General features: G+C 38.2%; 1 protein-coding gene and 1 non-coding gene across 2 annotated transcripts in view; both read left to right on the top strand.

The window, feature by feature from the left end:
- Positions 1-14,232, top strand: part of swap70b (switching B cell complex subunit SWAP70b) — a 42,098-nt gene that overhangs the window by 9,133 nt on the left and 18,733 nt on the right. Inside the window, exons 3-7 of the mRNA XM_024282827.2 lie at positions 5,712-5,885; positions 6,722-6,949; positions 7,993-8,139; positions 9,883-9,991; positions 10,063-10,244. Of these exons, the coding sequence (XP_024138595.1) occupies positions 5,712-5,885; positions 6,722-6,949; positions 7,993-8,139; positions 9,883-9,991; positions 10,063-10,244 (840 nt within the window). The remainder of the gene's footprint in view (positions 1-5,711; positions 5,886-6,721; positions 6,950-7,992; positions 8,140-9,882; positions 9,992-10,062; positions 10,245-14,232) is intronic.
- LOC112152959 lies at positions 8,854-8,958 on the top strand. Its single transcript, XR_002920427.1, has one exon. It is a non-coding gene; the product is annotated as a U6atac minor spliceosomal RNA (small nuclear RNA).

Raw genomic sequence — 14,232 nt, 5'->3', positions numbered from 1 at the left:
GAAGAAATGCTCTAACTGGACACAATGTGACAGAAGTGTGGCCAAAATCAGCAGATACTAATTTGAAATATGTTTACTGTAAGAGTCATAGTGGTTCAATGATCAAGAACATTTTGACAAATTCCAGTATTTTAAGTGTGCCTCATGGGGTAAAAAACAGTTCATTGTGTGATTGCTTAGTAAGCAAAACTCAATCACACTTACAGTGATTTCAGTAATCTCAGTATCAAAACGTTCAGCTCGTTCAGGACATTACTGCTTGTTTTTTTGGTATTCATAAACTTTATGGTTTTTGAAATATTGAGCAAAAATCATTCATTCATTCATCTTCTTGTCCGCTTTTTCCCTTTTGGGGTCACGGGGGTGCCGGAGGGCTGCACGGTGGCGCAAGTGGTTAGCGCTCTCGCCTCACAGCGAGAAGGCCCCGGTTCGAATCCCGGCTGGGACCTTTCTGTGTGGAGTTTGCATGTTCTCCCCGTGCATGCGTGGGTTTTCACCGGGGACTCCGGCTTCCTCCCACCGTCCAAAAACATGCTTCATAGGTTAATTGGTGACTCTAAATTGCCCCTAGGTGTGAATGTGAGAGTGGATGTGTGAGTGATTGAGGCCCTGCGACAGACTGGCGACCTGTCCAGGGTGTACCCCGCCTTCGCCCATCAGTGGCCGGGATAGGCTCCGGCACCCCCGCGACCCCGAAAGGGACAAAGCGGTCAGGAAAATGGATGGATGGATGGGGGTGCCGGAGCCTATCCCGGCTACTGATGGGCGAAGGTGGGGTTCACCCTGGACAGGTCTCCAGTCTGTCTCAGGGCCTCAATCACACACACATTCACTCTCACATTCACACCTAGGGGCAATTTAGAGTCACCAATGAACCTATGAAGCATGTTTTTGGATGGTGGGAGGAAGCCGGAGTCCCCGGTGAAAACCCACGCTCATATTGAGCAAAAATGTTTTATATATATATATATATATATATATATATATATATATACATATGAGAACGTCTTCAAATTTCAACATTTTAAGTAGATTAATAAGTAGATTAGTAACAAGCCTTTAAGTATATATCCATGGGTAATCTAATACTTTAATCGTTTATAGTAATTTTCAAAGAATTTGGAGTTTAGCAAATATTTTAGCAACATGCTAAAGTTTTGGGCTAATTTGTTATCTACTGAGGTTTTTTAGGCTAATTTAGAGTTTAGCTTCTATTTTAGCAACATGCTAACGTTTTTGACTAATTTAGTTTACAGAGGAATTTTAAGCTATTTTGGAGTTTAGCTAGTATTTAAGCAACGATCTAGGTTTTTTGGCTAATTTGCCCTCTACTGAGGTTTTTTATGCTAATTTAAAGTTTTAAAGTTCAACTTCTATTTTAGCAACATGCTAACGTTTTTGAGTAATTTAGAAATCAACCCAAATGGCTGTTTAAGTGTTAGAGGTTGCAGACCCCTGTCCTAGACACACTTAAGAATGGCAGCAGTCAGTTTCAAAACATTTGTGCCCATGAAATACATGCAAGTAGTACGTTTCTGAGTCATCTGGACGGCATGAAAACCGGAAACCTGGATTAGGAGAGCCTGGTTTATCTAAGGAGACTTCTGCAGGAAAAGCTCAGAGCATTTACCTTTCGTAAGGGAAGAGCGGGTAGACGAGAGAGGCAGTGATGTCTCTGTGAGACAGTGAAGGTGTAGAAACCTGGACCCTGCTGTGCAGGTGAATTCTGATTTCTCCAGAACCAGGTTACTGTCAAAAACCAGAATGTTACCCAAGGACATGTAAACAAGCTCATCTCCCTGAGACTCCGTCCATGTAAAGCTTCAAACAAGCTTTGAGTTCTGCTGGTCTGTTCGTTAATTGAGGAAGCATTAAAATGCCCATTTGACTTATTTTTGCTTCTTCTGTTCTGTTTCTAAACAATTAGAATAGTCTTTTGTGTTCAAAGCTTTACAAACAATACAGCTTTTTAAACATGTAAAATCATTGAATGAAATAGTTATTGGATTAACCCTTTAACACCTGAGGTGTCGCCAGTGAAACTTAAATACAAAATCTTTAACATACTGTAACTTTTTAACCATTATCACGATCATTCTCGAGCCGCTAGCATACTAGAATGATCGTGTTAACGGTTGAAAAGTTACAGTAAGTCAAAGAACATTTGCTGAGAGCAAATTCATCAAAAAAAAAAGTTTTTTGATTGGCAGCTTTTCTTTTCATTTCCATATAAACCATTTTATGTTTTGATGGTCTGGGGGGACGAACAGGTTGATGTCATTTCTAGGAGAGTGGGCAGAAGTCAACTTTTGGATTTCCTTGGCAACAGAGGTTTCTTATTAACCACGCTCACCTTCATACTGTATGTCATATTACTTCTCAAGTTTTCACAATATTCTGGTAAAGAATGTGCAAGCAACAGGAGAACATCAGTTTTGCAAGTCCGCCACATCGACGTTGTTCAAAATCTACAAACTTTATTTCCAACATTTTTTCATAAGCAGCTTCCCAATGATGTTTGAGGAGTTAGGATGCAATAAACTGAACATTTTTAGCTGGTACTAGTGAGAGAATCTGGCCACAGAGAAAAAATACGGTGCTCGAAAATTAATAGCTAGAAGTCCCTCCCCCTCCTGGAGCCGGCTGAAAAAAAAAAAAAAAAACCTTTTCACCATTGGCTGGAAGCCGCCGACCAGAACCCCCCATTTCAAGTTTTTAACCTTTTTCCCTTTGACATACCATAACTGCTTACATCACATGTGTCAAAGTCAAGGCCCGGGGGCCAGATCCGGCCCTCCGGGTAATTCTATCCAGCCCTCCAGATCATTTTATTTTATTGTTATTAATGACCCGATGTTATCTTGCACTCATTTCTAACTTACATAGTTTTGACCAAATATATTTTTATGGAGAGTAAAATAATGAAAGTTATTTAAGGTTTAAGTTGATTTATTCTGGAATAATATTCCTGCCTTTTTATTATTCATAATTATGTTAAAAAGTTACAGTTTTAAAGTTTCAATAAATTGGTAGCTAGCTGCCAGCTTTTTGGACTATTTTGGCATTTTCTAAGATTGTTTTGGCTGTTTTGGAGTTTAGCTCATATTTGCATGCTAGCTGTTTCGACTAATTTAGGCTTTTTTCAGTTTTTTAGGCTATTTTAAAGTTTAGTTATTTTTTCAGCTACATGCTAGCTGTTTTGGCAAATCTAAGTGTTTTTTTAGTTCTTTAGGCTAACTTAGCATTTAGCAAATATTTTAGCTGGCTATTAGCTTCGGCGTTTTTAGCTATCAGCTTCAGTGACTTCAGCTATTAATTTCAGCATCTTCAGCTACCAAATTCATCTTACAGCATTCACACTAGCATTATCACAGGTAATGCTAAATATCTAGTTCATAATTATGTTAAAAAGTTACAGTTTTAAAGTTTAACAAATGTAGTTTCAGAGTGTTCAATGAATGTTTATCCTGTCCGGCCCGTAACCTGAGGTGTGTTTTGGATTTTGGCCCCTTGAGGGATTGAGTTTGACACCCCTGGCTTTTGTGATTCGCTGATTTACAGAGAAAAAGCAGCATTTTGCCGTATTTTTCTCCAGAGGTAAACAGGTGTAGTTCTACAAATGTGAACACTTGTTAATATTGACTTAAAGAAATGAAACGATGAACGTTCTCTGTCCCATTTGAAGCTTATCTTGCAAACTAAACTGTTGGAAAGTTGCAGTTTATTAACATTTAAAAGTTAAAAATTTGCCAGTTCTGAAAAGTTTATAAAATATAATTTTGAAAGGGTTTCCTAAAGTTTAGGACATTTCTGCTTATGCAACCGGCTAAAGTTGCGAAATTTCGGCTTCCGGCTACAGATTATTTCTGCAGCCATGTTGCATGTGACCAGAGGCCGCTCGGTACTAGAGGTGATAAAGGAAAAAATAAAGGTCAAAGATCCCAAGGTCAAAGGTCATTGAAACCTCAGTTGTGGTTGTAGATTTATGGTGGCATGTGTGTGAAATTTTTGTAACAATCTCGCAAACAAAACATTTTTATTCCATATTGTGTGAATATGTGAACATCTGCAAGTTTCACTCTGCTACAATGTGATAGCCAAGATAGATCCTGTGTCCATCCCATAATAATACATTCATCCGTGGATTTTGAGACATTTTTGGAGCCACAGGACAATTTGGTCCTGTTTATGTTTGTCAAGTTGTCAAACCAGTTTGTCTGACATAAAGAGCAATAATACATTTTTAGAGCATCCTTGACATACAAATATTCCCTCTTTTAGAAGAAATATCTTTAAAAACATATAATATTAGATCAAATTTCTGTTCATTTCCCCATCTGCCAAAAATGAAAGAGATCCAATTCAAATTTTTTATTAACAATATTTATCCCTGTGAAGAATTTTTACATTTAAGGTTTAAAATTCAAGATAATAAATGTCAAATATGTAAAAATTATATTGTAACTTAAAAGCATCTTTTTTATGAACATTTTTTGGGGAGATTTATATACATGGATTTCAACAAAAAGTATAATTTTGTTATTTATGTATCTAATATTCAATTTGGTTGTATTGACAAAGAAAAGAAAATTAACATTTTGTTCAAACTTGGTTATTTTTTGTATTTTTTTATTCACAAATGTGGATTTTTGAAAGAGTCCCATTTTGTTTTTGAAAAAGAGTTTAATCTTTTTTTAAAATCTCTTAAAAAGATTTTAAAAAAAGGATGGCTTAAAACTTTTAACCTCTTTGCCAGTTTACCTGGACTGATGTGATGTTTCCTCACTCTTTATGGATAATCTTAGTTGGGGTTATTTTTATATTGATACCTCCCAATTTAATTCAGATTTCTGCGTACAGTTAGTTTTTTTCTTCTATTTTATTTGTATTTATCTTAACTTTTCTATTTTATATTGTTAATTTGGTTTATGTTATAATTTGTTTCCTTTTCTCTTTTACTAATGCTTAAATTGAATTCATTTTGTCTTTGCATGTATACATATATAACACCGTACTTGTCTACTCTGTCAATAAAAAGTTGTCAAATGAGTCTAGAAAGCCTTTACATTCCATTCCATCAAAGTCTTGAAGAGATGCTTCTCCTTTTCAGTTGAGGTGACCTCTGAACCATCTCTGCAAATGTTTAACATTAAACGATTAACGGCTTAATTAAGAACCTGTTGCTGCACTCCCAGATCACTGCAGTCGATTTAAGACTTTATCATTCACCCTGTGGAAGCTTCATGGGGGAAGATTCACATGAATACAGTGAGCCATGGGGTTAACTTTGCTGCTACTGCAACCAAGAGTTCTAATCCACACAATGGGTTCTCAGGCTGCTAGCGGTTTCCATGGAGACGCTGTTCAACAACTCGAGGAAAACCTTCCCCTAACCAGCACCAATTAAACCTTTTCAAAGCTGTCCTCTGGAATTTAAACCTAAAAAAGATTTCAGGACAAGAACAGAAATCTCCTTCTTTTTGGCTTGATCTAAAATCTGCATAAAGTTACTCAAGTAAACGGAATCAAAAATAAAGTTAAAATGTGATGAATGATTTCTGGTTTTGCAAGCTAGAAAACCACCTTTCAGCTGCAACCGTGCAGCTCTGAGGTTAGACTGAACCCTTGCCAGCTTGTGGTTTCATTGGTGTCCTCTGTTGCTGTTCGGCACTCTGATGTTCTGCTCTCCCTGTCAAACCTCTGTGTTGCAGGCTACCGATAACTTTGACCGCCATGACTTCCATAAAATGTGCTGGACGTTGTGCTCGAGGAAGAACTTGGACCAAAGTCAGATTCTCATCTCCAACGATGATGCATTCAAGATCTGGTGCATCTTCAACTTTCTGTCTGAGGACAGATACCCGCTGATCATGGTCACAGAGGAAGTGAGTTCTTGCCACGGAAAAAAGTTCATTTTCTGATATAATGAGCAAATCAAAGTGTGAAAGTTTGCTCTTTTTCCCATTAGATCAGGGATCTGCAACGTTTAACACTAAAAGAACCATTTCGTCTCGTTTAATACAGACCAGAACCCAACAAGAGACACAAAGTCTCACTTTATCGTTTAAATAATAATGCACAATATTTATGCTTTTTTTCAATTAAATTTATAAATGTAGCTTAAATATTACAATAATTCAATTACAATTATTAATTCTTTGACTCTTTTCTGTGAAGATCCCAGAAAGGGTTATTAATAACTGGCAATGTGTTCTGGAAAACTTTAAATGTTTACGTGTAGACACTGTGATTCCTACACCTCCTCTGTCAGCCTACAAACCCACCCGGCCCCTCCGTCACAGAAGAAAACAGTGATGTGGCCCTCACAAGGAAAGGTTTGGGGACTTCTGCTTTAAAGTCAGGAATAAACAGTATAATACACTTAAAAGCTCAAAAAGTGGATTTGTCATGGTACTTGGTTCTGTTCTTTCGCTGTCTGGAATGGTTTTGCACCGTGCACTGTGCTGGAACCCTCAGTGACTCCAGCAGAAAAGGAAGTTTGCTGCTTCCTGTTCCTTCATAAATGCTGGGAGATTTATTGTTGGGGGCAACAAATATCAGAATCACAGGAAAGCTGTTTTCAGACGATTACAAATGTCAGCTCACGTGAAGATGAATTGTGGGAAGAAAACAGATTGATTTCACATCTTTACATTTTGGTGTACAAATGCCGTTTTGGTGTTGGCCTTAATGCTGATGCTCAGCGCGCCCCACCACACAGATCGAGTACTTCCTGCGCAAGCTGACGGAGGCGATGGGGGGCAGCTGGGTGGAGGAGCGTTTCGAGGACTACAAGCTCCAGCTGAACTCCAAGCAGCAGAGTCTGAGTGTGTGGCAGCTCATCGGTCTGGTGGGCTCGGGGCACTTCAGTAAGGGCATCGACCGGCAGACGCTCTCCATGGGCATCACCGAGGTCTACCAGGAGCTGATCCTGGATGTGCTCAAGCAGGTGACCAGCACGTCCTCGTGCACATCTATGTTCAGTCTCACTGTCAGAACCATCAACTGTATATGACAACTGGACCGGGTGAGCTTGATGTCATCCATAGAAAACGGTTCACCTCCAGCTCCAACCAAATAAAGTTTATTCAGTCACCATTTTTGTTAGATACGGACGCCGCCATGTTGGAACCAGATGACATCAGTGAGCGGGGATTGGTCTGAATTGGTCTGAGTCAACATTTCCATGGCAACCACTCTCACCAATCAGGAGTGAGTTTGTTGGAAAGCCACACCCCCTACCACTTGAAAGCAGGCTCAGGAGAATCTGTCAATCAGGCGTTTCGAACGTTGATTGTGAGACCACATGCTTTTATTGAAGCATCTGATTGGTCAGTTTATAACTTCAATCTCTTTGAAATAAAGAAATATTCTCATGACAAAAGAACATGTTAAAAAATGTATCAGACCTAGAATGATTATTCTGACCAATAGAATGACTGAGTAGCAGCTGTTCATTTCTCTATGGGATTTTGACTTCTTGGAGCCACTTCCTGTTTGGACCGCCAGGGGGAGGAGCCATTCAGTCCAGTTCTCATATACAGTTGATGATCATAATTGTTTACATTTAAATGTATTAACCAAATAAGACAGTTTTTTAAATGTTCCTCAAATAACACCACATCTCCCGTTTCCTCTGCACTGTACATATGACAGGGAACAGCCGAAGAACATCTCACCTTTTGCTTCCTTTTGTCTTCTAAAAATGAAAAGTACATTTCTGCAGTGTTGTATGCAGGTGTTGAATTCTCTGTGCCCATCTTCATCCATAATACATACATTTCTCAGTAGATTTTATCTTAGAAATCATTCAGAGAGTTTTACAGTAGAAAACATCTCTGATCATTCAAAAACATTTACAAATGTGTCTCGTGATGTCACCTGAATAAATATATGACCCTACGTCAAACTAAGAAAAATCAAATTAGCTTTAATTTCTGTTTCTCCGTGTCTCTTCACTCCCAGATGAATGTTTCCACCTTCTTGTTGCAGGGTTATATGATGAAAAAGGGTCACAGGAGGAAGAACTGGACGGAGCGCTGGTTTGTGCTGAAGCCCGGCTCCATCTCCTACTATGTTGGAGAAGACTTGGCAGAAAAGAAAGGGGACATTCTGTTGGATGGAGGCTGCTCAGTGGAGGCAAGAAATGATGCTTTGACTGAAACACTTCAGCTTTTTAGCACAGACGTTGAGAATGGTAGAAAGCAGGAAGATTTAGGCCACGGGTCTGCAGCCTGTGACACCTGTAGAACCATTTAGTCCAGTTTCTCATTCTGACCAAAACCCAGCCACAGCTTTAAAGACACACCTCACCATTCAGGAAAATACATCTTTGTTTTTGTGATCATTAAGCCGTTATTTTTAGTAAATGGAGATTTGAAATATTTACAGTAATTTAATTGTGTGAATGTTTTACAACATTCACACTATAGTGACTCTCCTGCTTCTTTTCATTGATTCTTCAGCACGTAAAAACTCAATCACACTTTCAGGGATTTCAGGAATCTTTGTATCAAAACCTTCAGCTGGTTCAGGACATCACTGCTTTTGGTATTCATAAACTTCATAGTTTTTGAGATATTGAGCAAAATATGCCCGTAGGAAATGAATGAGAAATTGCTCAAATCTTTCAAAAACTTTATGCACTTTGAAACTTAACTCCTGCATTTCCTTTCAGTTAGACATCATTCAGAAATGTTCAGCAACTACTGGGTTTTTCAGGGTAATTTGGCATTTAGCTTTTATTTTTAACAACATTCTAATGGTTTTTGGCTAATTTAGACATGTTTCCAGTTTTTTGCCTAACTTGGAGTCTAGCTAACATTTTAGCATTATGCTAGGAGTTTTTGGTTAGTGTTGTATAAAAGGAGAGGTGGTTAGCAGTCCCCTTGAAATGGCCTTGTGGCCTGCAACACACATACGGTTATTCCATGGTCCGGGTGAATACCCGTGGTTTATCACTTTTTAATCCACACTCAACGCGGTGTGGGTTGAAAAGTGATAAACCATGGTGATAAACCACGGTGATAAACCATGGTGATAAACCACACCTAAAAAAGAAGTTTGTGTCACACAGCCCAAACGTCCTGTATCACTGCGCAGGCTTCTTTAAGCAGACTTTTTCTTCATCATCTGGACAAAAACAAGCAGTAAGAGAAGAACTTTAGGCCAGCAATTATAACCACATTAGGCTTAAAGAAATGTCACTAACATTATGGCAGGTAATGCTATATATCTAGTTACATTATATCCCCTAAAAAAACGAAAAAAGCTTTTTGATTTTTGGTTTAAAATAGCATTATCATAATTAAGAACTGGGAATGATTTTATGATAGAAAAAATATGGTTGGAGTGGGACTTTAAGAACTTTGCCTTTGAGAAGTAACCATAGACACTATTGCACCAAAGTTAAGAAAATGAAAGAAAGAAAACCTTAAGATTATTCTACTAATAAATCACTCTGACAGTAGATTATTCATTTAACTGTAATTTTGCCCATTTTACTGACATGTTAAAAATCTAAACATAAATAGCTATCTTAGTTAACTAATTCAAATGACCAAAAACTACACATATGTTATTTTTTCATGTTGTTGCCATTTTTCTCCAAACCTAAAGAGCCACAATAGAGAGACAAAGAGCTGCATGGTTGCTGACCAGTTAGCAATGATCGTTAATCGGTAAACGATTAAAAACTACAGTCAAAGATAGAAGTCAAAGAACATTAACATTGGAGCGTTAAAGCGTTAAGAGATAAAAGTCTGTGAAAGTAAGTAGTAGGTGGAAAAGCCTGAAACTCTGCATCTCCTAGTTTCCGGGTACTTTTCATTCTGTATTTGTACACACTTGTATAAGAAGTGTTTGTGTTTTTCTCTTCTGCAGCCTTTACAAGACAAAGAGGGAAAGAAGTGCCTCTTCCTCATAAAGTCATCTCAGAAGAGCTTTGAAATCAGTGCATCCGATAAGAAGAAGAAGCAGGAGTGGATCCAGGGTGAGTGTCCAGAAAACCCTCGTCCAGTCGAAGTAATTCACACTCGTTAAGTCGGGTCCTGCTATTCAAAGCCATTCAGACGTGCGTGAGCCTGCTGCGCGAGGGCCGGCCGGCACTGCACCGTGAGACCCGACAGAAGCGCCGCGAGCTGCGACTCAAGCATCAGGCCGAGCAGGAGGAGCTGGAGCGGAGGATGAAGGAGCTGCAGACTGCCAACGAGGCCAAGCAGCTGGAGCTGGAGAACATGAGGAAGGTAGGAGGGAAACCGTCCCAGCAGGAAGCATCCTGCTCTCTATCTTCATTCTTGGTGTGTGCCACATTTAAACGGCATTGTGAAAACAAATATGCACTAAAGCAATGATTGACAGCGTATAGGAAAGGAGGAAGTAAGTTTTGTGGTCATGTGATTCTAGACTATTCAACCCTGCAGGAAAGACTGAGTCAAGATGATCAAGCCACAAGGCAAAGAAACGCTAATATGACCAGGAGTAGAAAAGTCAAACTGAAAGGTGCCTCAGGGATTTAGAAAGGGGGGATCTTTAAAGTCCCCTTATGACAATAATGAAAGTTACATTCCCAAAAAGACATTTTTCATGTTGATCTGAAGCCTCTGTTTCCAAAATCTCCTCTGAGGGGGCGTGGCTTTTGACGCTCCACCCCTGATCCCTCCCATCTGATTATGATAGCTCTGTGTCTCTCTAGCATAAATCTTCACCGCTGCTACATAAAAACATCCATCAATCTGGGTAATGTCCAGCCGTATGGTTCTGATCCGGATGTCAGCTGGACGAGGAAGTGAAGATCTTCATGGACAGAACTTCCTCCAAAATCCTGATTCTTTCTCCTTCCAGTTCACCAAAGACGCTTTGAGCTAATTCTCTAATGTTTATTGACTGTGATCAATACATTCAATCATTGGTTTCTCAGAGTTCTTGATAAAATAATCAAAGCTAACATCAAAATGCTCTTTCATTGATTTACAATCCTTTCCAACTGCGGTCAAATGAGCCGCCGTTCACATTTCCGTGGTCACATCAAGAAGCTCCGTGGAGTCTGGTGGAGATTTTCCAGCGTTCTCAGTCCTGCTACCGTAAGTATTGGATGAAACTCACACCAAAAATCCAGTGATGCTGATTTGACCACAGAAATGTGAACGGCGGCTCATTTGACTGCAGTCAATGTGAAGATACCATCTTCTCTTCTCCAGAACCTGAACTAGACACTAGGAACAGATGAGGGTTTAGTGCATGTGCAGCAGAGCTGTTGATGGAAAGAAGATCATTCATTCAAACAGAGTCTGTCCAAGACACTTTGATTGATTTAAAAGGAGAAATACTCAGAAATGTAAAAACTAAATGATTTCTGATTACATTTGTCCTCTTTCAGAAGAAAAATGACACACAGACATGTTAGACACTCTAAAAACATGATTTTCATTTTTTAACAACTATTTTATTTTAACATTTCCTTTGGAAATTGACAAAGACAAAGTGTAACTAAATATAAAGTGTAAAAATATTTGTAGAGCAATGCAGCAGGTGTTTTGTGAGCTAACGCTAGCTTAAGCATCTAATGAGGAGAAATAATAACACAATCATTCAACAGAACACTTCTGGTAGCAACAGCCTTCAAACTGATTTTGCTGTGTGTGGTTTGATGCTCCAAGTTTAAAATCACAACCTCAGGGGCCAAAATGTAATTTCTGACTCACCAGTCAAGTTGGCCAGTAGATTAAAGAAAGTCTAAACATGTTTTTTACTTGACAAACTATTGCATTATTTTACCAAGAAATTTACACAAGTGTCCATTCATCCATCCATTTTCTTGACCGCTTCACACAAGTGTTATTAAAAAAAAAAAAATGTTTTCAGCTCAACACCAGCTCTGTAATGTTACAAAGAGACTACTAATAGTACAAAGCAGATTTGTGTCTGCTGTTATTATATTTATAAAATACAGTTTTTATAAATGTACTATGAATTAATGTTGTTGTATTTATCTGCCTTGTCTTATAACATTGCCTGACTTTGAACTGATCCTCTGTGTTTACATATAGGAGACAGGAACAGCCAGTTAGCATTTGCGGCTAGTATCGTAGCATGCTAGCGTCAGTGTGTAACATCAGCGCTGTCTTCAAATCAACACTTTTATTAAAGGTTCTGTTGCTGCTGTAATTAAAGCTAACCGCTACACGGAGACGGTTCTCTCTCTGCATCACTGAACAATCTCCTCTGCTAGCAGCAGCTTTCATGTCTGCACTTTGCAGGAGACGGACGGGCTGACTTTATGCTGAACTACGGAAGCCCAAGAGAGCAGAAAGCTGGAAAATTAAAATCTCGATTTTTAAAAAATAGATCGCCTTATTTCAAATCAATCAATAATATCAGTATATCCCCCAGCCCTACTTCATCCCTTTGTTTACACTTGAATAAGCCTGCTCCCTGCCCACTATCTGTCTGTCTATCATCATCTATCTTACAGCCACTCACACCCCTAACCTAACAACAAAATGGGGAACAATATTATAGCGATCCAGCCGTACAGTTCAGATCCAGATTCCAGCTCAGACCAGGAAAACGACGTTCATGGATCTGTTTGTCTGTCAGTGGATGATCAGAATGGAGAGGAGCAGGGACACTATGGGCCGTCATAAATACAATCTTTTTGGAACAGAATTTTTTCATCTGCTCAAGATTAATGATTTTAGTAAAAGATACTCAGAAATGCAATTCTGAGCTTAGTTTTCTTTATAACTGTCCTCCATCAGAAAAATGCTACAAAAACATGTTAAAAACACTGTTTTCATTGGAGTGGGTCTTCAAGAGACCGAGTCTATCCAGCACTTTCACAGTGTTCCTGTGGGCCAGCACTTTCCTCTTCCTGCCATAAAGTCTAGAGATGGTTGTCAGACAGGATGGATCTTCGTTTTCCTGCATTTGCGTTTACTTAGTTTGGAGGTTTAGATACTTTTGGATGGGGATGTAAATTTTATGTAGCTTTGTAAAGCTAAAAAGAAAAACATGACTTTGTAAAAATGTTAAATGATGCAATTTTAACAAAAAAAAAAGCTGTTCACAAAAACCAGAACTCAAAGGCTGAGGCACTGTCAACGGTATTTTAGGAAAAGAGAGGAACAGCAGGCAGGGCAAGAACTTGAACAAAATATTAGTTTCTAAGTACTACTGTATAAAAATTGACATTTTTATCTAGTAATAAAATACAGAATCTAAAATGTGTAAACTTTCCTCCAAACCACAAACATTTTTTCAGAGTTTCTATGGGGTAAGATATCTGTCAAAAGAAACATTTTCATGAAGAAGCAACTGAGCACAAATGAAAACTTTCTGTGCAACTTTACCAAAAAATGCAAATCCAACATGTAGTTTAGTGTTTACCATTTCTGTTTTGAATACGGCTTTCCATCGTCTTCAATACAAAATATCCCGTTAGATGAAATTAAAAATGTCACGTACATCAAGTCACCAAACATCAATACAATACAGTGAGTATGCATATTTAGGCCAAGTTATTCCACTAAAATAGAGTAGAACTTTTTAGAATGTTCTTGATGTCATAGCAGGGAAATGATAACTGAATAAAAAAAAGTCCACGATTGTTGATTGACTGAATATAGACCTTTGTATTTCACAGCAGTACCATGTTTGTAACTTGGTTCATCTGTGACAAGACACTGACTTTGACCACATTAAATAAAAAAAGAATAAATCACTTATTGAAAATGTTTAAAGTAATTGGTTTATAATCATATCACTCAACTTCCAAAATGTGATTTAAATTGATTATTTTCTAATAACACTTGATCTGCACATATTTTTGATACTTGACATGTATATGTTAAAAGGATTTCTGAATATTTTTATGTGTAGCTACATAATCATTATGTACTTCATCTTTGCCATAGGGCCTGTTGATACTTAAGGATTCCTAATGACCTGAATCTGTGTTGATAAAGTATAAATATCTGACCAGAAGTTAAGAACTGGATAATGATCATTTAGGTACAGAAAATGGAAAAGGAAAAGTTAGTAAGGCAGAGCAGGGATGGGATTATACAAGTTTGCTTCCTCCCACTCCCTTTATAGCAATCTCTTTTGACAATCTTAATATTAATAGTTTCATTGTGTCATGTTCTACATGCAAAAGTAATCATTGAATTATTTCTTTGGTGAACGTGTGAGCATTTTTTAATCAATTTTATGATATGTTTGATATGTTTTTGT

The sequence above is a fragment of the Oryzias melastigma genome, linkage group LG6 (assembly GCF_002922805.2).
Source record: "Oryzias melastigma strain HK-1 linkage group LG6, ASM292280v2, whole genome shotgun sequence".
NCBI lineage: Eukaryota > Metazoa > Chordata > Actinopteri > Beloniformes > Adrianichthyidae > Oryzias > Oryzias melastigma.
This window is presented reverse-complemented; position numbering and strand designations above follow the sequence as displayed.